The following is a 24,721-nucleotide window of genomic DNA, read 5'->3' on the forward strand; positions in this document are numbered from 1 at the left end:
GAGACTGTCCGGCCTAGACGTTTTAAGTGATCATTTCCCAATCAAGAGAAAATGTTCTGATCTGCTTCTAATAGATAAATATAGCTCTTTTTTATATATCTTATTACAAAACTGTTTAACTGTTTAACATTCAGTCACAAATAAATTCATATTTCCCTTTCCAATTCTGAGCACTTAATAAAAATCACTATTGCTCCTAATAACAAAAAACATGAACCAGTTTTGTTCCAAACTGTCTTAAGATGACTTAAATCCCCTCAAAATTGACTTCAGTTCTTTTAATCTGGAACAATTTTGTTTTATGCTTTCATTGCTATTTAGAATAATTTAGAGTAGAATAGAATAACAGAGTTGGAAGGGACCTTGGAGGTGTTCAGGTCTAACCCTCTGCTTATTTAACATAGTGCATTTGTTTACCAACTTGAGAACTCTTGAAATAAGGATACTTAATAAGCAAACATAGGAAAACACAAAACGACCTAACTTGAAACGAATTGTTTTTTCAATTGTATCTAAACCTATAAAATGCTACAATAGGGCAGAGAGATCCTATTGGGGGATCTCCTAAAAACCAATAATTCGCTGAAAAGTGACAGAATAACTTTGGAATTTGGTATGGTGCACCGTAAGCCAAACACAGCAGTGAAATCCCCCCCTCTTGCTTTTTAAAAGGGCTTATCTACTTTAAAGAAGCCTCCCTCCTTTGTTCAATGTCCGATTCTTGGAGGGCAAGTCCTTGCAGTTTTCTTGGGAAGTTTTTTTAGAAGTAGTTTGCCATTACCTCCTTCCGAGGGCTGAGAGGAAGTTTGTGCCCAAGACAAGACTGGAATTCATGGTCTCCTAGTTTCTTGCCTGATGCCTTAACCACACCACCGAACTGGCTCTGAAGGCAGCAAATTGAGCTTACATCCCTTTTATTCTTCCAAAGGGATTTTCACATTCACTAACCTAGAGAGGAAGATGCCCTTTGAACAGTTGCAGGTATTATTTTTTTCTGCCCCTCTTTCCACTCCCAGTTAGAGGACAAATTTAACTCCACAGCAAAACAAAAAAATGTACTGAATGTTTTGCTTCACCAGTCTCCCTACCTCGGGGCATCTTTGGTCAAGCGGAAGAGAGTTATTTTTGGAGGCCACAGTGCCGGTCTTGAAAGCAGCTTATTATATATGAGAGCGACAAAGACTCAGCATGGGGCTTGACGGTTGAGGCAGAGCCAACAGTGATGCTTGTGGGAAAACAGAAACAAACTTCATTGGCACTTCATATACAAAATAGGAAACTGCAATTCTGTCTGTCAAGTAACCCAACCAGAAATCAAACCAGCGGATGCGGTTTCGGTTTCCCTTCGCCAAACAGAAGTATTGTAAAGCTTCCATCCTAAACATAAGCTCATTGTGCACTGGGTCCACCCAAAGATTCGCCTTGCCTGGCACCCAGGTATTCCTGGCCTGGTCACAATCAGCAACAGAATAAGCAGAATGACAGAGTTGGAAAGGACCTTGGAAGTTTTCTCATCCAACCTCTGCTTGAGCAGAAGACCCTATACCATTTCAGACAGACGACATATGGTTCAGCCATCCTCACTGCATGAACAAGACTTTTCCAAGAGTGTTGTTAAAAAATCTGCACCATTAATAAATTATGTTCAGATGGATTAAAATTTCTAGATCCATATTGAGTGATTAGGAGTGACACAATGCAGCTTCCTGGCTAATATGAACTCCTTTACCATTTAGTAGAACCAGCTGATTCATTCCTTGAGAAAGAAAAGTGAACACCACTAACACAGGGCAAGGAAACCCCTGATTCAAGTTCCTCAAAGCCTCAAGATTTCTCTGTGTGAAAAGGCTTGTTATGGTACAAAGAATTCTAGGAAAAGTTCCAATATAGCATTTAGAAAAGCTGCTTGCCTGGAACCAGGTTAGAGAACACAGGGAGGAGGTGGCTTGGACCCTCTGAAGATGCTTCAAGTATTAAGCAGGAGGCTGCTCTCCCACACACACCCCTGCTTTCTTGTCTCATCTCACCATTGCCTTAAAAGTGGAAATTCCAGGTACCGCTCTCCCAATTCAAACTGTCCTTAGTTATGTGTGTGAAATGCTTCCCTTGTGCCTCAATTACATTAAAACATTGGTAGTGGCTGTTCTCTTTGATCTCTGCCACTCCTGGCTGAGGGACAAAAGGAAATTGGTTCTCAAGCTGAATATTGCTTGCATTCTTATATTTTAGTTCTATTTTGTTCCTAATGCTGAAAGTGACACATTTTCTCTACCAAGGGAGGATGAATATATGAATCTGCAAAACTCTACATACATGTAAAAATAAAGCATTTGGAAGATGAAAATTATTCATATATATATATATATATATTCCTTTAAAAATAATTGAAATAAACAAAACACCAATAAATGGTGCATTCACAAAGATAAAATGTTCTCAGTTGTTATTTTAAAGCAGATCCCAGTCATTCTTCAACTGCAGAGAAGGAAGAAACTTGTTTCCAAAGAGTAGAAAATAACCTGAAAAGCACCAGCTTCCCCTCCTGCTTAAAAAACTACAGCAAAACATAGTCAAACTAATTTTCAGAAAAATGATTACCTAGTAACACATGTCGAAGGCATTTCTGGAGCAAAGTAAACAGAAAATACAACAATATATTTAAATAACTTTTTTACAAATAATTTTTATTGTCGACAACAGGAGAATTAAATCGGTCAATTAATTCTTAGACAACTAGCAGAAAAAAACTAACAAAAACCTTTCTATAGAGTTTCTACATGCTGGTTAAAGTTATACCCTGGACATTTTTATTTAAGGTCATTCTATTTTTGTCAAACTAAAAAAACAAATTGAGACATAATGTCAGAATTAATCATAAAGGAACTGAAGCCAAAATGAGGCCTTTTCTTCTGCTGTGCAAAACATTGTGCATCAAAATGGGAAAAAGTTATTTTGATTCTTGGAATATTAAAATAATTTTATCTATTTGTAGAGTCCCACAAGTGTCTGTCAGAAGCCACAGTCACATCACTAATAATGCATTCTCACTGGACTTGCCTCAATCTGTGGTCTCCCTCCCTCCCTCCCTCCATATCCATAGGGAAGGAAGGTGGGAATAAACCAATTCTTAGATTTCTCAGAATATGCCATAAACTTCTTCCTCCAGCAGAGGGAGCAAGACCACAAACATCTCCCCCTACTTGCTCTTCTATAAAAAATGGTTTACTCTAGTGTCTCTTCTACTAAATTAAAAGTGCTTGGGAAACTCATCTGCTTATATTTCTGCTCAGGAAAATAATGATTAAAAAGGTACCTTAAAATATATCCACTGCTTTCTATTTATAGCTGCATAGACAATAAAAAGGGGAAGGTTTTATTTTTTCAATAAATAGTACTTTTAACTTTTGCTTTTTTAATGAAAAAAAGATTACTGTTTCACCATAAAGGAAACAAACCTACACTTCTCAGAAAAATAGAAGGAGGGTCTGGAAAGGGAAAGTCAGTGAACAACTATACCAATTCAAACTTGATCTGGTAGGCAGAAGTTAAATTATTAGAATTCACTGTTACTAAGGCGGAAAGGTTTTGGACTTAAAATTCTGGAGTTCATAGAAAAATACTTTTCAAATAGAGGTTTTTAAAGTGTTCACTTTGTTTTGATGTACAAAAATGCTACAATCTATTAACCCAATTGCTATAATAATTATAATAGTTATAATTAAAAAGTGATCAGCAACAAACTGTCAAGGTACAATCTCAAAATTACTAGTTACAGTTTGGAAAAGCAAAAAAAGAAAGCATACAGATCTCTAGAAAGAGGCTTCACTACTTGGAAAAAATTATATGGGAAGGGGGAATTCTGCATGTATCATGTCTTCCAGATAGCATGTGTGCATTTCCAAACAAAAAATTTGGAGGTGACATTCAATTTAGCCAAAGTGATCAAATAAAAAATAGTCCAATGTTACTTATAGGAATTCTTGCGATAACATCTTAAGCAATCAGCACTGAAAAGAGACACAGAGAATCATAAAAAATGCAACTACCACTGCTGCTGCCACCCTCATAAAAATAGATTTAGGATAGTTAATTTTTGAAGAAATGTGTAATTTTTTTTAAAAAAGGCTACTTTGAGCTCAGCTACTCTATACAGACACAAACCAACTGAATAAGCTTTTCCTCAAATTAGTTTTTAGTCTTATCAAACCCCAAAACTGCTTGAAATGTCAAAATTGAACATCCCGAGTTGGATTTTCAGATCAAATGAATTATAATCTGCAGACATCCACCTACTGTCAAATTTTAAGACTGAAATTCTCCTTCTGAACACAATGTAAACATTTATGTTGCCTAACAAGACAAATACATGGTTTTATTTTTCTTTTGCTCCTGATTTTACCCCTCTGCACATCCTGGTTAAAAACACACACATTTCCCCCATTGTAGGGCTCTGAAATTAAGTGGTCTATAATCTTCCACGACAGTATTTAGCAAGAGGGATGGATGGACTACCTATCAGCTGTGAGTGCAAATCCATCTTGTATGTCTCAGGAGCATTTTCTGCAAGCCCCATTTTAATTTTATATCACACAGCAGATCCTGACAAATTTAACATAGCAATACATATTTGCCTCTTAATAGTACTCCTTTCTCAAATAAAATTATCTAGGAAAGAAACAAGAAAGTGCCTGTTATTTCATATTGGGCTACTGTCCATGTTAAGGCAGTGTAAGGAGTATTAAAGAAAGCCATGAGTGTTGGGTTATTGTTTAAAATATTAAGTACACTTGCAGTTCTCTGTCCCAACTCAGCAGCTCTTGATGGAAAATAATTGCATAGTTTTAGACTCCCAAATGAGCCAAAAGAAGGAGAAAAAGACCCTTATCCACCATTCAAAATTCAGTCAAAACATAATTGGCATATGTCTTTGTGAAATATCTGATTAGGAGGGAGTTCCTAGCCACCAAACATGTTTATTTGTTGAAAAAAATATTTGCACCAAATGCTGCAACATCAAAAGTGGGAATAATCAGGTGCTTTTAAAATATACCAATATTTCTAAAGGCTGGAGTTGATGGGAATTAATGTACTGCATTAGAAAACCCACAAGGAACAAAGAATAACTATGTTCCCCCAAAGTCAGATTTTTTTTCTATACAGAACAGAGGTAGTCTGGGAAAAATAGCTTGCACAAAAAGTAGGTTGTTCTCTGCAGACCGAAAATATTATATAGGTTTATCTTCTGATGCTTTTAAAAGTAGCTGGAGCAAAATCAGATAGCAAAGGATTCTTGCTGTGATGCCTCATTACCACTTTTCATCTCTCCATGTTCAAAGCTGCCTGCAGTGGTTTATTGCTCTTATTAAAGCCCCACTGATTTCCCTCCTGGTCTCCAAAATTCTACTCAAGTACTTTGATTCCATCAAGAACAGCTTCATTTTTTTCAGTTAAAACTTTCTCTCAATACACAACACCGTGACTTGATTCCTTCCCACCTAGCACATTCAGCTCCTGACAAGAGTTTTAAAATATATACTTCAAAAAAAATCTCTGAAGCTCATTTCTAACTGAAGCTAACACTAGCTAGAACAAGCATGCTCAGAAGACCAGACAATTGTGGGAAAAGATGGGTGGATTTGGAAGGAAGCAGCATCAGAAGAACAGGGAGGTAACTGAACTTGACTCACTCTTCAGCATACTTCCTTTCCAACTCAGTCCCTGTGCAGTATCAGAATACCCCAGAGACATAAAAATAGTCATAAAAAAGACATGAAACTGTTAAAGAGCCTCGACGCTTCAGGCATTAAGACAAATCTGAGTGATACTAATTTTAATCCCTTTGAAATAAAAATTTTAAAAAATATGTTTGAGGATGATCAAATAAGAACAGGCCTTTGCAATTGTTTTTCTCTAATCTTGGAATTCAAAGCTTTGGTCTAGAGGATTTGCTTGATTCAACAACTACAGTCCTGCACAAAATGCAACCTCCCTGAATTCTACCCCCACCTTCCAGGGAACTGTCCCCAACACATTACACTAGCAGCCCTTGCTCTTTAATGGAGTTTTCTTCCATGCTTCTAGGAAGTAAGGGGCTTTGGTTCCCCCACTCCCATAAGCAGCTTACCAACCCCAACTGGCCAGCTCTTCCCCTTAATGAGAGGGGAACAGGGGTAGAAAAAATTATTGCATTCCCCATATCCCATGGGTCCAGATAGGAAACGTACATATTTGTTTCTTCAGAACCGATGTATCAGTGTCTCCTTCTCCTGTTCTTTGCGTTTCAGTTCTTCTTTGTAACAGCATGAACAGAAATTCCCAGTCTCTGGATGTCCATAAAAACTGCAGTTGGGCTGTTTGCATTTGGTCTGCTGTACATTGTACAGCAGCCATGTTTTTCTTCGATCACCCTGCACTACTTTTGTAGAGCTACCATCTGGCTCTGTGCAATCTTGATAGCCATTGCTGGATAGAACTGGGTAGGAAGAGCCCTCACAATCCACCTCCGCATAACTAGGTGGCATATCCATCTCTGTGGTACAGAAGTGTCCCACCTGCTGGGACAGGTGGGAACGGCTTTGTGCACACTGCCTGGGCAGCGTAGCATAAGAGGGAAAAGAAGCACAGAGGCCTCCAGCAACTTGTCTTCGGCCATCTTGGTAAGTAGGAGGATAGGTGCTTTCCACATTGCTCATCATAGAAGGCCGGGGAATGGTGAAGACTCCTGAGTGGCCAGTGGAAAAACTGGATATTTTAGTACCCACCGTGGCCAGATCTGAGCTCTGGAGGCTATATGGCGACAGTCCTGGGTGGTCCATGGAGTTCCGCGGAGTCTCTTCTCCTTTGAGAGGATTGCCTTCTAAGTCCATCTTTTTGGCAGCTCCCCCATTGCCCAGTGCCGCCATCTTCTTCTCGGCTTCCTTTTGTTTCTGCTCTGCAGAATAGCGCTCCTCAGCATCCAGAAGATACCGCTGGATCATCTCCTCTTGGTACTGGTGCCGGTGACTGGTCTTCAGCTGACCAGCAAAGATGGACTTGCGCTCCCCTTGCATGGCAGCTCTTAGGATGCTCAAACTCAGCTTGACATCACTGCTGTATTTGCAGTGATCAGGCTGCTTTTCTGAGGATGTTGTCGTCTTAGCTAGACCGGACTTCTCTGGAAGAGCTGAAAAATCTCCAGAAGGAGCCTCCTCTTTGCTGCCCTTCCTTATTTTTATGGAGCCTTTCTTTTTCTTCTCCAAGGTCTCCCCCTGTCCATTGCTCATTCCGCCTTTGACCGTTCGGCTATGCATCAGCCCGCCCATATTTTTTTTTAGCTTGCTCCCCAGCGTTTTGCCAAAACTTCCAAGTTTATTGGCTACAGAATCAGCCCGTTTCTTCTCCTTGTCCTTTTCCCGGTCTTTTTTTGGTTTTTCTTTACTGCTGGTCTTGCTGCTGCCACTATTGCTTGCTGAGCTGCTACAAACTGATTCCTTATCTGATTCCCCTGAGTCTGCAGCTGATCGGATCTCATCACCTGCAGAAGCCGTTGGAGACTCTGGCTGAGCAAGAGGTGCCTAGAGAAAGAAGGTAGAGACAGGTACACAGAGGAAAAGGCAGCTGTGCGCGATCAAAGGAAACCTTTCCACTGCCAGGGAAAGGGGAGGCTGGGGTTGGGTACGATAGGCTGTTCCATTGTGATTAGTTCTACATTAAAATGGATCTGCCTTAAGAGTGGAGCACCGTATAAAACACATTATAGTGTATGGGTATCCTCAGTATATAAAACTCTTTAAATCATAGTAGACTGAATGTAAGTTGAACAGCTCACATCACTTGCTAAACAAGTCACCTTTGCAACATTAGCACAAAGGCCTGTTTCATCCAATTCTGCTTACCACAATTATTTTGTCTTCTTGAGAATAATGGATTTAAATTACAGAAAGGTAGAGTTCTCATTGGGGGAAAAAAACCTTCCTAAAATTAGTAACTTGTGTGGGGGGAGGGGGAGGTATCTTTAAGCAGAGGCTGAGTAACCATTAGTTGAGGATTGTTTTAAGGTGGACCCTTGAGCTGAGCAAGGGTTGGACTCAACCTCTGTAATAATCCAAATCTAGAATTCTATTATTCTAGGGCGAACAGGAAAATCACCTGAAGTATCCCTCCCTTCCATACACAGAATGTGATTCTCTTAACATTTTTTACCTGCATTTCACAAGACAAAGGGATCCACTTGACATTCATGTAGCTGTGCAGCAAATGCAACTTGGCCTCCAGTGAAAGAGTCACACTAAACAGGTAGGGCCATGTCAGAAACAAAAACAAAATTATGCCACTGAGTTAAATTGGAGTTCCTGTCCCTGGATCTTATAAAATTTCCAAGTATGAAATAACATTTCAAATAAGTAATACCCTGGAGAAATTACTGTAGATTTCAAAACAGGAGTATTGGATTTCCTCACATTTTTCACTCTAATTCATATTTCAAAAGACTGCCTCTCTGCTGCTAGCAATTTCCCCTTTCCCAGCTTAAAGACAAGTGCAGAAAATCAGGAGTCAAGGTGGTTCAAATGCTTTTTTCTCCGCTAACGCTCTCTAGGAGAATCTGAACTGCCAGCAGTCAAAGGAGATAGGCAGCAGACAGGAGGGCACGGAATTTAAGGTGGGCTGGACTTGGATCCCTGGTGGGCGCCCAGTGCCAGAGGCTTAGGATGTGCTCGGCCCCTCCTCCCCGGGGCTCAGCCTGGTCATCTCCTGCACCTAGCCTGTCTCTTGTGTGATTCTTTACACCTTCCATTTCTTACTGTTTTTTTACCAAGACCTATTTCTCTGGAGGTTTCTTTGTCCTCCCTTACTCCTTTCAAGCTCCAATATGAAATCCAAAAATGTAGAAACTCAACATTTCCTCCACACTGAGCTCTCCTTTTATTTACCTTGCCAATTTGACGTTATCATTGTCATCTTTACCCCACTCCCACTCTTTCCCAGGATCCACTGCGAAGTGTACCGGAAGCAGTTTGTGTTCGGAGTCTGTCAGAGGGATCACAGCTAGGTTGGAAAAAAAAAGGAAAAAATTAATTTCCTTAAGGTCTCTAAAAACAGAATTTGGAGTTGGGAAAGTAGAAAACTACCAGCAAAAGGAAGCCAGCATTTGATAGAAAGGGCTATGAGGGGATCATAGAACTCTCCTCCACCGGATGTTTTTACAGGATCCAAGACAGACAGCAAGGACAGAAGAAAGGTCAACAACAGAGCAGCAACCCGTTTTGTGCACACCTTGTTCCTTGATGGGCTCCTTTTGCTCCATGGACACCAGGGCAGAGAAATGGGCTTGATCATAGGCCAGAACCAATGGGGAACGATGGCACTTGCTGGCAGGAACTTCCAGAGGCAAATAGATGCCACCAAAGGGGATAGGAGCAAATGCTGGAAAGGAGAAAGAAGCCTCTTGTGAAACCATGTTCCTCAGTTACCAGCACTATCGTCAGCAGCAGCAGCAGCAGCAGCATCATGGGTGCAGCCAGCAGGGAGTTGCTGGGGAAAGTTGGTAAAAAATGGTCAAGACAGGGGAGGATTTACATTTTGTTTGTTCATCTGAATGATATAGAGACAGGAGAAACTGCTTTTTTGATTTATTTGGTGTTTGTGCTTTTCCTGGAAGATTCTAAGAATGATACATGTGCTACATGTCAGGCTGGTGCCTTCTCCCCTGGGAGAAAAGCAAAACTGCCCACCCCGTAAGCTCCTCAGAAATGACAAGGAACTCATGGAACCGATGCAGGAAGCACTTTGCAGGTTCAATGGTGGTACCAGGAAATCTCTCAGAACACAGAAGAAAAGTAGATGGTGGGTGGGGACAGAGAGAGGGAGGAGTGAGATGTAAAGTTCCAAGGTCTTCAGAAACAGTACTTATTCCTTGGAAGACTGTGTGGAAACATAATAGCTGTCTTCTTCAAGTATCTGAAGGTCTGAGATGGAAAAGATGGGACAGAACTATACAGAATTGCTCCAGGAGGCCAGACAGAAACCGGGGAGTTCAAATTTCAAGGAACCTGTTCAGGAGACTGCCAGGGAAGGAGTGGACTCTCTTTTGCTGGAGACCCTGGATGACCACTTGTAAGGGATATTGCTATACTGGATTTCTACACTGAGCAGAAGCTTAAGGGATCTGTAAGATCTCTTCCAAACCTTATAGTCAATGACGAAGTAAACTACGGACACTGAGAAAGCTCTCAACTTTTACCATGAAACCAAAAGTAACCGCTGAGACTACTCTGCATGAATGACTCTTCCTTGTCTACTTGGGGCATTTTTCTTTCCAAACAAGCATGCTGAAAACAGCAACTAACAGAACTGCCAAAGCAGATCACAGCCGCACTTTCTTAATGCAACTCACTGCACTCTTACCTTCTCCTCCAGAATCTCGCAACATTGTGTCTGCCACAACCACAATGGGCCTCTTCAATACATGGGAAAGGACAAAAACATGGAATTCTTCCAGGCTCTCATACACCGGCTCCTCAGATCCTTCAACCCTGAAGAAAACAAATCAAAAAGCGTTGGGGGTGGGGGGGAGAGATGACTAAATGTTCAACATTCTGCATGCTGAATCACTGTATCATGCACCCCTTTCCTGTGTCACTCAGAAGAAGGCGGTCACCCTGTGGATTGGAGCCAACATCCCTGGGAATAAGGATTGGCCTATTATACACACACTGCCAAGACAGGCATAAATTGCCATTCCATGGGAATTAGCCTTGGTGGCATGAGCAGATGCAGATTTCTGCTGAATGCGCCTTCAAAGACAAGAGTGTTTATTTTCCATTGAGCATCTTTTTAAGGACTCAAAGTATTACACAGAGAGAGAGAGAGAGAGAGAAAGTCCTGGGCATTGCAATATCTTGCTTAATGAAAAATCCTACTTACCCTCCACAGTTCCCACTGTTGGTGCTGTAATGCATGCGTGGTTCACTTGAAGCCAATTTGATCAGCTCATTCCACTCTTTTTGCCATTCTTCTTCTGTGTATACTAGGCCAGACTATAATATTGGCAGAGAGACAGTAAAGACAATAAGAAATCTATATGCAAATAAAATATCTCCTCTCAATCATCCCTTTTTAGAGGGTGATTTTTTAAGATTATTCCCCAAGACTGATCTGGGAGGAGCTGCTGTGTTTAGGCGTTTAGAAAAGATACACCACGTTTGACAGTTGAGGGAATTAGGCTTCAGAAGGGATGCAAGGTTGAATTTTGGACTAAAGAATTCCCTTTTCTGAACAAAGCAGAGAGCCAAGACTGGCCTCACCAGTTCTCAGAGGCCGCTCCAAATCATTACCTCTTTGTTTTGCTGGGTCTGCTGCCACCTCCAGCGCCTTTTCAGAGCCTCCCTCTCCACCCCTCTATCCATCAGGGCGTAAAGGCATTTGCGGAGCATCAGATCCCTGTCGTGGAAACCCCACATACCTGAAGGTGGTAAGGAAAAAACAAGAAACAGCCTCCTTTTAAGGCATTTTTAATTGGACCGATTGGGCCTATGTCATAACATGCTTGCTTTGATTTTGGTTTACAGTATTGGTGGCTTACAGTAGTCAGGAAGCCCAGCTGACTGAGGAGAAACAAGAGAATTATTTGGGACATACAGCCTGAGAGGAGGGCCCAAAAGGTCAAACTGACTCTGTGGTAACTGAGGTATTTGTCATTTTTACCAGGAAACTAAACATCACAAACCGTTGCTTATGAAAGGAAGGAAGGAAAAAGAAAGGGAGCCAGGGCCCAGCTGCCTAGCAACAGAAGGAATGCACAGAATAAATGTGTACTTTACGACCGAAAGTTCTTACCTAGGGATGCAGCATGAAGCAGGCAATTTCCATCACCCGTTGTTGCCAAGGGTAGCAGCCTTTGACAGCTAGGATCTACGTTGGCCCACCAGTTCAGACGACCTGGGCAAGGGGAGAAAAGTTGTGTGTATATACATACTAAATACAAACACATGTTCTGCATTTGAGAGTTTATGGATCGGAGCATTTCAAGTACAGACTGCTATCTTCATTTGGCCTAATTTCTGCATTTAATGAGCTGTTCCTTGCCTATTATGGAAAGAGAGAATCCTTTCTTAGAGATTCACAACTTTGATTCTTACCAGAGGTGGTATTCAGCCGGTTTGGACCGGTTCTGGTGTATCGGTAGTGATAATTTTGAGTAGTTCGGAGAACTGGTGAATACCACCTTGGGCTGGCTCCCCCACCCCCACCGTTTCCTGTTCCCTCTCATAGAACCAATACCGCACAATTTTGAATCCCGCTACTGATTCTTACCTACCATATACTACAACAGCTACTTGAGGTGACATAAAAGAAAGGCTCCGCTGGACCTTAAAAACAAATGAAGATTACTGTACTCTGTATTAATGAGTTCGTTGCCGAGTCCACTGCCATATAGAGCCAAACAGAAGAGGGAGAGGGTTAGCAGCAAACCAACCAAGCAATCTTTGCCTTATAACTAGAGCAAAAAAATTTTGCTCTTGCCTTAAATATGGCAATAACTGCCTCCCAGCTTCCTTTAAAAAAAGGGATTAAAGAAGTATCAAAATGTTAGGGTTGCCCAACAAGACAGGCAAAACAACATTTCTCAAGAACAACTCAATCCTACTAGAAGGCTCAGAACAAGAGGACCTTTTGATTAGAATAATTAATCCTTCACTTTCCCTGGAATGGCATATTTTACAGGCTGGAAATTGGCAACCGTTCCTCCGTCCTCCTGTTTCCTCTGTGATGGAAACAGGATTGGCCCTGAGCCCTCAGCCTCTGGAAACAGACCAGCCACTTCCCATTTTGGCACATGCAGCACAGCCAAGAATGTCACTGAGCGCAGAATTCCAAAGAGCAACAGAGATAAAATCCAATCTGAGGAAAGCTAAAACACAGTTTACTGCAAAAAGATTATTTTGTCTATCTTTTGAATATATCCTTTTTCTGCTCTGTGTGTGTGTGCGCGCGCACACACACACACACTTGCATGGGTGCTAGACACTTACATCATTGTCTTCCTAAGCAATAGCAGATTATGTCTGAAAGCAACATAAAAGTATTCCTGTTTGCAAGACCTCCCAAGTCTCACAGCCAAGAAACTGCTTGAACATCTTTTCCTAGTTGGACAATTTTAAAGTCCAAGTAACCTTAAATCTTGTCACCTTAAGCGGGTGGAAGACATTGTGATGAAAGCCCCAAATCATTCAGGAGATTGGAGGGAGGGAGGGAGTCATTATTTTGCGGGGAAAAGTTACCGCTCTGCAGTTACTCACCAGGAGTAGGGGAGGGTTTACATTAATCCTTGAACCAGTCTGCAGCATTAACCAATATAAATTTTGTTGGGAAAATGCATTGATTCCCCAAATTACATGAGTATTTTAGCAAAGAGATGGTTCCCTTATATTCCAGGAAGAAATATAAGATGCGATGCTGGCCATTGACATATGAGAGACTGAGGAATTTCCAGAATGTGTATTTTTCCTCTTCTTAGTTCTGAGAATGCTGCAGTGTGCTGCAATGTTCCAACTCCAACCCCAGAAAACACATCCTAACAGTTCAAAGGAAGAGGACCCCGAGTGAGCATACCAGGCCAACGCCAAATGCTAAACTCTGAACCTTCATAGAATGTAGGAGGGTTTAAGTCAGCAGGGACTGAAAATCAAAGCAGCTCTTTGATATAGGAAGTTATGGGGAATTTTGAATCAAAGCGCCCTGGGGCTTGGCTCTAAAAAACATAGGCCCAGGAAGCAATAGAACAGGCGATACCTAAGCAGTTTGGTAATCAAGCACAATCACCAGGTGCACCCAGGAGAGTGTCTCAGCCTTTCTGAAAAGCGGCAACTCTCTACTCACCAGCCTGCTCCAGGGCCACCAGCATCGATTGCTCAATGAGATCCCGTTCGATGAAGTTCCGGAAGTCTTCACTGTAAACATTCAGGTCAGGGAGCTGGAAGGTACAGATCGGCATCTCCAAGAGTTGCTCGCTGCTGCCGCCATTGCTGGAGACGTGGGAGCGAGCCAAGGAGATGATGGTGGAGCTGGCGTGGGAAATGCCTCGGGACAAGCGCTTCTCTGAAAACAGAAGAGGAAGGGGAGCAGCTGCAGAGGCAGCATCCTTGTCCTCTCCTGACTGGGACAGGAACTTAAAATTCATCACGTTCCACTAGGTGCCGACTCGCTTTCCTTGGAATGCAAATAGTGCTTCTATCCGTAAACCAACCATTTTCAGCACTAGGAGAGGCTCTTACCTTGAATTATATCATCTTGCCGCTGCAGCTGTGGCCGGGCACTGTGGGCAATCTCCTTCTCCACAAATTTAAAAGTATGACCGTCATTGAAAGAACGGGGCAGGACCCCGGCATGAACCTGCCTCAGCTGCTCAAAATCATTCAGTGCAGCGTTCAAGTCCCAGTTTTTCCCTAGGAAAAGGAAACAAGTCTAAGCAGGTTTTAAAAAGCCAAGCCAACCTCCTCTTTTCCTTTGTAAGGAAATTTGGGGGTCACCACCACCACTATCTAAAGGAAATTTCCCCAATCCCAGCCTTTTATCTCTGCTTTCTCAAAATTTCTAGAAATAGATGCGCTCTTCCCTTTCTGCCAATTCAGGGAATCATCCTAAGCGTAAATATTTCACAAGAGGCCAACTGTCATGGACGGAGATTTAGGAGATGCACCCAACTACGGAATAAAATCCTAAGGCAAACCCCCCACCTTAAGATGGGGAGCTGTAGATAATCATAAATAGCCAGATGTGGCATTTTCTGAGATGACCGTATTATTTTGCAACTCAGAAATGGATAACTAAAAGGCAAGAATTGAGGGTGGCAGAAAAAAGTCAAAGCCATCTTCAAACTGAAGTTTTTACCTTCAAGCAAGTCTCTTGCCAATCCTGGCTCTGCCCCCGTTGAGCGAACAAAATCCGAGAGGACGACATCCATATCCAGAGTCATGTGATCATGAATTCCTTGACGGTGACCGGAACTGCAGGGACATCAAGCCGGGATGGTTTTTCATTCTAGAGAAGAAGAAAAGCAGATGCAGTCAGAGAGATTTGTCCATCTGATTCATTGGGGAGGCCAGTTAAGTCGCTTCCTCATAGCTGAGCCCCATCCACAAAGACAGAAGCCCCGCCTGGCAGCATGAAATTGTAACAAGGGGATGGTTGGAATACTCCGCCTTTGAAGGTGTGAGGCCTTCCATATGGGCCTTCCGGACCTGGCTCTCCTGGCCGGCCTAGGGCTTTGATGGGGGTGGCTTACGCTCGGCCTGGTCAGCAGGCTAGATTTCACCCTCTTAGCCTTCACTTTCTAGCTAATCTTCCTTAATTTTAAGTGTTTTTATATTACCTTTTCTCTTTTTGTAAGCTGCCCAGAGTTATTTCAACAGTTAAGTGTGCAGCGTGGAAGTACAATCAATCAATACATAAGCAAGCAACTCTGCTGCACCTCGCCACTGATGATGGTTTTAGCTAGAGTTGCCTGACGCAGCTCACTCCAGATAAAGGGCCACTGTTTCCACTTCTGGGCAAGAGTTTGCTTTTGGCCCAAGTAACCTGCCAAAGAACAGGTGGCAGAATGGTCAGTATGCACATCCCGTCATGAAATACAGGTTGTTCTCATTGAATGATAGGCAACCTTAAGCAAAGCAGTTGCTAAGTGTAACTGCAACTAGGCTTGTCCTTACGGCATATGAAAGAGTTTCAAAAGGTCAAGAATGCTAATTAAAATGAACACAAATGGACATTTCCGTAAAATATAAATTGAATTTCAATAATCAAACGTGAATCTAAACTAGGAGAAAGAGGAGGCTTCTTCAGCCAGAATGACAGAAAGCAAATGGATATTTGTTTCAAATGGATTGAAAGTTCTCTAGAACTTCTGTCCTTATTTACCAAAAGGATCATTCTTCCTATAGTGGAATTTCCAAGGCCGTTCGCACCAGAAAGAAGTTTAATAATATTTCTGCATGTTTTAATCCAGATTTCTACTGGGCTTGCTACATTCATCTACATCCGTTCTTTTCACTATGAAAAAGATTAACAATGCTGGTATAAGGAGACCTTCAACTCTTCACAAGTCACCACCCAATTAGGCAGCTTGCAAATTGCACTATAAGTGGTCTACGGCTGATCAGGTCTGCCAGGAAAGAAAGACTCACCCTTGCCCTGGAAGTAGTAGACAAAAGGAAGGGAGGGAGGAAGTCCTTGTTAATTTCTTGTTCTTGTCCAGCCAATTGCCAAACTTCACTCTCAATTTTTTCCCCAGACAATGTAATCCTTGATAGAAGTAGTTTGCTCCCCAGACTTATAATCAGCATTTTCCTGCCCTCTACTGCTCTGCCTCAAATACACACCCACATACCCAAAACATGTTACATTATTCTATTCCCTCTTACAAAAGTTCCAAAGTAATTGGAAATTAATTTTTTCCTGTCTGCTGCCAAGCGCAACAAAAGTGAGAAGTACTGAAAGATTCAAGGGTGGAATAATAAGTGGACTAGACTGTGACTGATATCTCCCATTAGCGATATTGTTGCTTTTATTAACTATTGCTGCAATGTGCCCTCAGCCTTCAAATTGGGGAACAAACCCTAACGAAATTCTAAGAATCTTGATTTTGGGTACTTCCCCCTCCCCACTCCAAGCAGATGAGCAAAAGAAAAAGCGCTCCTGCCAAGAAGCATCTCTTCCATTAGTCCCTAAAGACCATGCTGACAAGTCCAAACTTTGTTCTTCAACCAGGCCCAGCAGTAAACTCCTCCGCTGTGTCAGAGAGTTGAAAACAAGAGGGCAGAGATTCCTTTGCAAAGAATCTGCTGGGTTGGCCTTTGTCACGCCTGACCTGCTGCATCCCTGCATCAAAAATAATGCCTCAAATAACTAAATAGGGGTTTTGGGGGGGATGTGTGGTTGGTACAGAGGAGATAGAACCCTGCCAAAACTTTTAGATCTATAAACACAATAATATGAAAAGGGCAGTTCCTTTTCTTGACTTTCTTTAATTTGCACATGCACAATAATTATATTTTAATCTCATCTGTAGGAGGTAAACAAACCACCAGGCACCATTCTCAATGACTTAGCAGGGGACAAAGCCATTCTTCAGAAGCTTCTAGCAATTTGCTGTTTTGAATGCTGATGCTAAGATAGCAAGAACGCTACCTGTGCCCCTATCCAGATAACTCTACAGTTCTTTTGCTACTTACTGAGAACATACACAATGGTTAAAAAAAAAAAGTGCTACATAGAACAGAGCAGCAGATTGTGGTGGATGTAGGAGAGTTAGCTGGGCCACTCCCCGTAATACTTTTGAATTGAGGAAAAGGAATTGTTATCAATATGAAGCATGGAGCTCTATCTTTTAGGCTGGATAATAGAGGAGTAAAAGGAAAGTAGAATTGGGTCACCTTGCCTTAGAAGCTGGTTAGACGGAGCATCAAATTGACTTTTAAACAGAAGACAGTCCAAGAGGCTAGGATAAAGGAGAAGTTTTTAATATTAGATAATTTCACCACCTTGAAAACCTGGTATTACTATCCATGGGAAATTCAAGAATGATCTGCTATTGAAAGGAATATATCTTTTTGTTATTGTACTAAAATACACCTTCCAATCAGAAACAAAGCCACCAAAGCAAGGAGGAATTCTTCCAATAACCTGTTTGAAAGCTGTATAAGCATGTCAAGTGACAGTGTTTATCTACCAGTCACATCTGAAAAAAAGGTGACAAAAAATCAAGTAACTGCATACAAAGTGAGCCCTAAGTTTGTAAATTTATCCTCTGCTGCAGGCAAGCTTGGAAACTCAATGTGTGCATGATATGCATCATAAGTCCTGTACTGATGTAATAAATCTATCTTCCTTCCTTCCTTCCTTCCTTCCTTCCTTCCTCTGCTAGTCTGATTTTAAATATGGTTCCAGTTACTACAAGCAGTTCCATCAATCCTGAAGCCCCCCCTTCTCCAAAACACATAACCAAATCATTGCAGTCCTTGGTATTATCTTGCACAAACTACCTATGCATGAGGAACTATTTTATAAGAGCATACCTGAATAAATGTTCTTTTCAGATTTACTCATATGATGGTACTCTGAAACAATTCTAGGTTCTAAAAACCAAAATTACAGTTCATATATAGTAGTAAGTCAAGGTCTATTTAGGGTAATTAGTTTAAAATAGGCCACCTCTGACAAAAGGAATAGAAGAGAAAGAATACAGGAAGCCAACCTAGAAGGAATGAAACTGAACTTCATAGAAATTCCACAATGCTCCTTTATTTCTAGGGAACAAACAAGGGAAAAGAAAATGAGAACATAAGCAGTGACGAGTAATATTTTCCTTTAAACACATATGACGGTGTGCCAACTACAGCCTGACCCTGGGGTGTCAGGAATTCAAAACTTCAGTTATGATGCAGCCTCCAAAATAGGCCTGCAGAACCACCGAAGGAGTCTTGCTGGTGTGGTAGGGCAGGGCCATCTTGGTGCAAGGGAGGGAGGAACGGCCCTCTGGGTAAACAACTAGCAACGCATTACCCTAATTCCCAGCCATTTCATTCTTTCATTTACCACAAACTGCCCCCCCACCCACAATACATGTTTAAAAAAAACCCTAAAAGGAGTGGGGATCCAATCCACAGGGCAGTACAACTACTAATATCAAAATATTCCAAAATGGTACCTTGGAAAATTAGGTTAGCATTACTTGTTCCATATCGCTGATAGGAAAACCAGCACCCTAAGATTAATCTGTGATTTTTCCTGAACTTTAACCCCAGAAAGCACTGATAAGAATGTAATTAAGTTGGCTGTTTCTTTTTCTTCATATCTGCCAAAGCTGAACTCGAGTAAGAGAAATGGCAAGTGCCCACTTTACGATACATTCTTCCAAAGAACTCCTTGAAACAGCGGGCTTCCCAAATGGAAAAATAAGCAAAGTGACATATATTAACAGCACTGTCACCAGGACGGCAAGGGCCGTGCATTTGCACATTCATGTCCAGGATGTAACAGATATCATCCTCGCTATAAATAGCCTCCTCTGGACAGGTCTTTTAGGTGCTCTGTCATGCCGAAAAGAAACGAGAGGAGGAGTGTCTGTACCTGGTTCAGAGAGAGAGGTGATGCCAAACACTTCCCCAAAACCAATGACATCAACCCTCTCAGGCAGCCAGGCTTTTGCAAACCAAAGCTTCCTGGTGCCTGTTTTTAACAGAAGAAAACTTGAAGCACAGAAACAGTGTATAACTGGCATGGCAGAGGACAAAAGTTGCCATTTCTATGAGCAAGACCGGGAAAGCATCTGGCAGCCTTTCTAGGCCTCTTGGCACAGCCTGTACAAAACTCCAGAGCACACTGAATAATATTCACCTCACATGACACTTTTTCCTAGACTCAGAGCTTCAGGAGACCTGCCATGACTTTGCCAACTACACCTTGTATTCTTGGGTCTAAAGAGTTCACTTTTTTTACAGAGCTGCATAGCAGGAAAAGGTTCCTGCCAGCTCAGAACAAGTGCCCATAAGCCCAGACGAAAAGAAATGTGCATCAAGACACATGGGAGATCGTCCTCACCTATTCCAAGGAAGAAACACTTTCATATAAATAGAAAAGGTTAGATTCTGTACTTTGGAATACCACATGACAGAGACTATTATTCTTTGTAATAAGAACGAAATACACATCATTTCTCGCCAGCAATTGCTGTTTTAAACAGAAGCTGTGCCAAAGAAGTATTAAATACTTTTTTTTAAGTCAGTGATTAAAGGCCACCTATATAATAAAAGAATTTTAATGGGTGCAGGAATGTTTGCACATGGAATTCCAGCTGCATATTCCAACCTACCTGTGACTATATAAATCAGTATACTGTTAAATGATTCATGGATCACATTTTGTGACTTCATATGGGGTAGAGAAGTCCACACCCCATTGGGTCCAACTCCATACCTGCATGCATTACAACATTACGTTCATCATGGCTTCTACACACACACACACACCCTGCATGGGGCATAGCCTTCAAAGAAGGTTGCTTGAGAAAGGAAAGAGGACACACAAAGTTGTATCATAAAGATGTGCCAAATAATTTCAGATGTACTATAGCTCAGGTCTAGCCAGTGTTAAAGTAGTTGGACCAGGAGAGGCTAAGGACTGCCATTCATGGGTTGCAGATAATTTTGGTTTAATATGTTTGTCAACATCCTAAGCTAACCCATTGCCTAAATTCCAGTCTTCAGGCATTAACTTTACCATACCAATTTGAACATAAAAACAAGTGTTTTTTTGTTTTATGCATTCAGTTATTCACAACTATAATTTGTAAGGAAGATAGCAAGCAGCATGGATAAAAATACTTAAAACTAGATGACTAGGCTAAAATATGCAGATATTTGGAACAGTACCTATGAAAGAGAACATCACTAATGCAACCAGTGCACAGAAGGCAGCAGTAAAAGTATGTAACAAATCTTTAAATGGATATGCATATTTATCAGCCAGATTCTTGAATGATTAATGTAAGCCAAATTAGCTTAAAAACAAAAAGTAAAGCCTTTATTAAAACCTTAGTGAATACCTACCAGTATCTATCTATCTATCTATCTTTCTTTCTTTTCTTCCTTCCTTCCTTTTTCTTTCTTTCTTTGATGATTGCATTTTATGATTATGATCATGATTTATCGCTTGCTGTTCGTATGTACGCTGAGAGCTTAAGCACCAGAGACAAATTCCTTGTGTGTCCAATCACACTTGGCCAAGAAAGAATTCTATTCTGTTCCTGCTTCCATTCCATTCCAGGCATCCATTCAGCCTGGAAAATAGGAAATGCTTTCTGGAAAGCCCAATCAATCTAAGAGTAATCTAAGTAAAACCCCTGCGTTCCATCAGAGAGAGGGAGTTTTATGATGAGGGCACCCTCCTAGACCTAAAAAGCCTTGTTTTCTTGCCTCCATCAAGGAAAGGATGGAGCAAACGAGGCAGCTCCTCTCCTGGAAACAGAAGGCCTGGTCCCTCATCAGATTTGCTGGGGAGTGGGAGCAGAAGGTGCTGCTGCCCTGCTTTCCCACTCAAGGTGCTTCCTGGATGCACTGGATCGCATGCTGAGGGGTAGAAGCCTGGATGCCACGAGGGGCTGGGCTCTCAGGACCCCTAATAGCAAAGGTCCTTCTATGAAAGCACAGAGCCTGGACCCCCTTCATTCAAGTGGCAGTGGGAGGAAGCTAGCTGGGCCCAGGGACTTTGCAGGACAAGAGGGATTCCAAGATAGGAGCTATTACCCAGCTGGATCCACAGACTTCTTCCCATTTGCCTCTGGCATATGGTACACAAAAATGTGCCATTCATCTTAAGTGGCCATCTCTGTACCAGACATTCCTCTTCCACAAAATAAGCACTAAGCTTGAAATTATTTACACATCTGCCTCAACATTAATAGATGTTTTTGTAAAAATCCAGATACTTACACAAGTATCATTGATTGATTCTAGGAATTGATTGATTGCTGCTAGGAATTTTAAACAGTAATTCTTAACTCTGTGCAGGACCGTTATTTTACAAAACATGTATGAAAGTTCTCACTGCTTGTAGACATTTCTATAAGGTGGAGGAGTTAGCACAGAAATGGCTGCAATTCTTGAGATTCCAAAGAAGCCCCACCAAATTCTCATCCTCCACAGTTAGTTGTAGCGATGCCTCCCACTTCAGCGTTTATTCCGTTTTGAATGGTAGAATTAAGTAGCAAATAGAATTAAAGCCTTTAAGTTTAAACTGTTTAAGGTAGAGGAGAGAGAGAATAGAACAGTTTCTCTGTCGTACTGTATCATCATCCACATGATTGAAGCTTATCTGTACACAGCTGCTTTCTTGTACTCTTAGCAGATTATTTCAGTGTCTTTTCTCAAGTCTCAGCCAGAGGCTGGATCAAAAATATACTGAAGGGTTCAATGAGAAGATGGAAACATGAAAGAGGGCACGATCAGAGTGCCAATGGGACCAAGCAAATATTGAGACCGGAGGGTTTAGCCTACTCACAGATAAGGCAGGCCGAAGCTAGTCCGCAAGCAAGATCAGAGGTTAAAGTGAAGCTACCAGGTCACCTCAACTGCTCCAGAAATCCTCACAGAAATGGGGAAGAGGAAGAGGAACTGACCCAGAATCCACATCTGAATGAAACAAGGAGAAAGGAATTCAGACCACCCAGGGTTTCCATGGAATCCTCCGTGGGGAAGTTAACTTAAGGACAGAGGACTCATCCTAGTTCTGGCTCTGCCCTGTCCTGCCTGCCTGCCTGCGGACTCACCAGACACAGCTGGAAAGGCCTGCACTGGGCCCAAGGATGAGTTTTCAGCACTGCAGGGTCAGCAGAGGTTGGAGCTGGCGTGTCCCGGTGCAAGGAAGCTGCTTAAGTCTCTAGGAGAACGAACGGTTGTCATCATTCAGTAGCAGTAGGGCACAGACTGCACCAGAGCCCAATCCTGTTTCTAGGTATGGGTGGGAAAGACTGCACTACCCCAAACCCCAAGAGCAGCCACTACTGTTAGCTGCCAAGGCCAGGCTGAACTGGCTAGATCAGCCACATGACTCACTACAAGGAAATTCCTGGCATGGCCCTTTCCTTTCAGAAGGGCCCCTTGGATGCTGCTAAGCTGAAGAACAAGCCCCGTGTAAAGATTTGCTTCTCTTTGGCACCTCTCCCACAACCAGGTCTTTCCTCAGCAGCCTTTGTTTGGATGGGCGTGTTCTCTTCAGAGGAACAGGGCTGGGCTGGTAGGTGCTCATCTGCCAAAGGCACAGAAATCTTTCTAGCCAAGCCCCGCGATTTCATCACATGAAGTTGATGACATCCCTCATTATCAAAGACTGCAGGAGCCAAGAGCACAACTCCTTGCCCAGAAGACTCGTGCTTTGCTCCCAGGAAGACGGAGGCAGACAAGAGAGAAAGGCCAACTGCCTAGACAGGAACTGGGCACATCCAGAGTTTCATTTCCCTCCCTCCCTCCCTCCTTTGAAGGCAAAAGGAAAGAGACTTTTCCACTTCCAGCAGCAATAACAGTTGAGGGACTTGTCTTCTAGGAGTCAGAAGAGCGGCATTTACACACCTCACAGTGAAAATCAGTCACAGAGGTCCAAGGACCGTACTGTCGCTAAAGCCGCCCCTGTTCTCCAGGACTCTCATCTCCAAGAGCACCTACTTCTGTGAGGAAGGATAAAACACTCACTTCTGGAAAAGCCCAGCTCAACTTAGACCTCACATCCAACCAGTTGCACAGGCAGAAAACCAATCACTTTCTCCTTGTCCTCTGATATCAGGTCAACTGCAATGGACCCTGTTGGGTGTCCATACCCGGCAAGCTGGTTAAGGTTTGCTGCAGCGGGAAAGACCTTTACGGTATCCTCCAAATACAGCCGGTGGAGGAAAAATTAGAAGAGAGGCTCACTCCCTGCTGCCAAATAGGCAGGACCCACTTGCTGGAGGTATTACGAGGCTGCATCCAAAGCCCGCCAAAGGCTCCCAACAAGTCTTTTGAAACACACCCGCCCGCTGGAAAGCACCTTCTCTAGACAGGCAGCTGCTGGTGCACCACAGGAAACAGCCCTGCTCCTGTGGCACCTAAGGGGTGCCAACCAAGGACTGCCGCCCCAAAGGATTCCCAGCCTGCCAAGGAGCTGGGCGGCCTGGCAGGAGTGGAAGGGATGCCAAAAGAAAGGAACCGGGGCCCGAGGGGGCTCTTGTTTCCTCCAGCAGCAGAGGGCCACAGAGGGAGGGAGGGATGGGGAAGGCCGCCTAGAGCTCGGCTGGGCAGGAAGGAAGTTTCTCTCCCAAAGAAAGACAAAGCCCCCAGAGCAGCCGGGCTCCTGAAGAAGGGGACGCTTTCTGCCCAGGAGGAGGAGGAGGAGGAGGCCTTTGCCAGGCGCTCCTTGTTCCCATCGCCCCTTTTCAGGCCAGGGAGAGGCCTTGTTCCCTGGGAGCCCACTGGGCCCCGGAGCAAAGGCTGCCTCCTCCTCCTCCTCCTCGCGTTTCCAAGCCGGCCGGGAAGCAGGTGTGGGTCACCCGCAGCCGCCCTCCTCGTTCCCGGCCCCCAGCCAGTCGCTTCGCCCTCGCGCCCCCCCCCCCCGAACCGCGGCGGCGGCGGCTGTCATCGCGCCCTGCGGAGGAGGCCAGGCGAGGGAGGGCTTGGGAAGGCCAGGAGCCCCCCGGCCCTTCTGGACCCGCGCAGCGCCTCTGCTCAAAATAGCCCGGGAGGATTCCGGGGGCGGCGGCCGCCCTTCGGCGGGGACTTCCCGGCTGGCCCGAAGCCAAAGCGCGGAGAGGCAGTCGAGGCCGGAGGAAGAGAAAGGCCACGGGGGAAAACGTCGGGTCACGAGCGGCCCCGTCCGAGCCGCAGGCAGGGGAGGCTTCGGCCAACAAGTGGGCAGAGGCCGGGGACGCCCCGTCCCATTGACCGGGGTCGCAGAGGAGGAAGCGGCGTTTACGGGCCACTTACCCTGCTCCTCGGCCGCCGCCATCCCGGCTCCGAGGAGGCCAGACCGAGAGGCGAGACCTCGGCCGGATGGCCTCCCGGAGAGCGACCGGAAGGAGCGGAGGAGAGGGGGCGCGGCGGCGGCGGCGGCGGCGGTCCTTTTCCGCCCGCTCCAGGCCCCGCTCGCCCCTTTTTCGCCCTCTGCGCGTGTGCGCCGCTGGAACGTCCCCTGCTCTTTCTCCCCGGAACTCCGGTGCGCT

General features: G+C 43.6%; 1 protein-coding gene across 3 annotated transcripts; it reads right to left on the reverse strand.

Annotated features, from left to right (window-relative positions):
- Positions 1-2,663: 2,663 nt before the first annotated feature.
- OTUD7B (OTU deubiquitinase 7B) lies at positions 2,664-24,721 on the reverse strand. Of its 3 annotated transcripts, none has more exons than XM_026720275.2 (12): positions 24,486-24,721; positions 14,869-15,018; positions 14,253-14,423; positions 13,858-14,076; positions 11,815-11,916; positions 11,313-11,440; positions 10,903-11,015; positions 10,384-10,511; positions 9,253-9,402; positions 8,910-9,024; positions 8,182-8,266; positions 2,664-7,553 (listed from the first exon to the last, which is right to left on the reverse strand). In XM_026720275.2, exons 2-12 carry the CDS (start codon positions 14,951-14,953, stop codon positions 6,237-6,239), a joined length of 2,613 nt encoding a protein of 870 aa, XP_026576060.1. In that variant the 5' UTR covers positions 14,954-15,018; positions 24,486-24,721; the 3' UTR covers positions 2,664-6,236. The 3 variants fall into 3 exon arrangements, with proteins under 3 accessions (XP_026576060.1, XP_087769842.1, XP_087769843.1); XM_087913716.1 differs by lacking the exon at positions 24,486-24,721 and adding an exon at positions 22,033-22,163; XM_087913717.1 differs by lacking the exon at positions 24,486-24,721 and adding an exon at positions 22,090-22,109.

The sequence above is a fragment of the Pseudonaja textilis genome, chromosome 16 (assembly GCF_049901715.1).
Source record: "Pseudonaja textilis isolate UNSWEBS1 chromosome 16, rPseTex1.2, whole genome shotgun sequence".
Lineage (NCBI taxonomy): Eukaryota > Metazoa > Chordata > Lepidosauria > Squamata > Elapidae > Pseudonaja > Pseudonaja textilis.

Excerpts from the sequence above, each read along its gene's own strand:
- OTUD7B (XM_026720275.2), bottom strand. The coding sequence starts at position 14,953 with ATGACTCTGGATATGGATGTCGTCCTCTCGGATTTTGTTCGCTCAACG. Across the intron at positions 11,917-13,857 it reads GGTGGCCCTGGAGCAGGCTG|GTCGTCTGAACTGGTGGGCC; the intron begins GTGAGTAGAGAG and ends CCCCTTGCCCAG. Across the intron at positions 9,403-10,383 it reads GCGAGATTCTGGAGGAGAAG|CATTTGCTCCTATCCCCTTT; the intron begins GTAAGAGTGCAG and ends TCTCCTTTCCAG.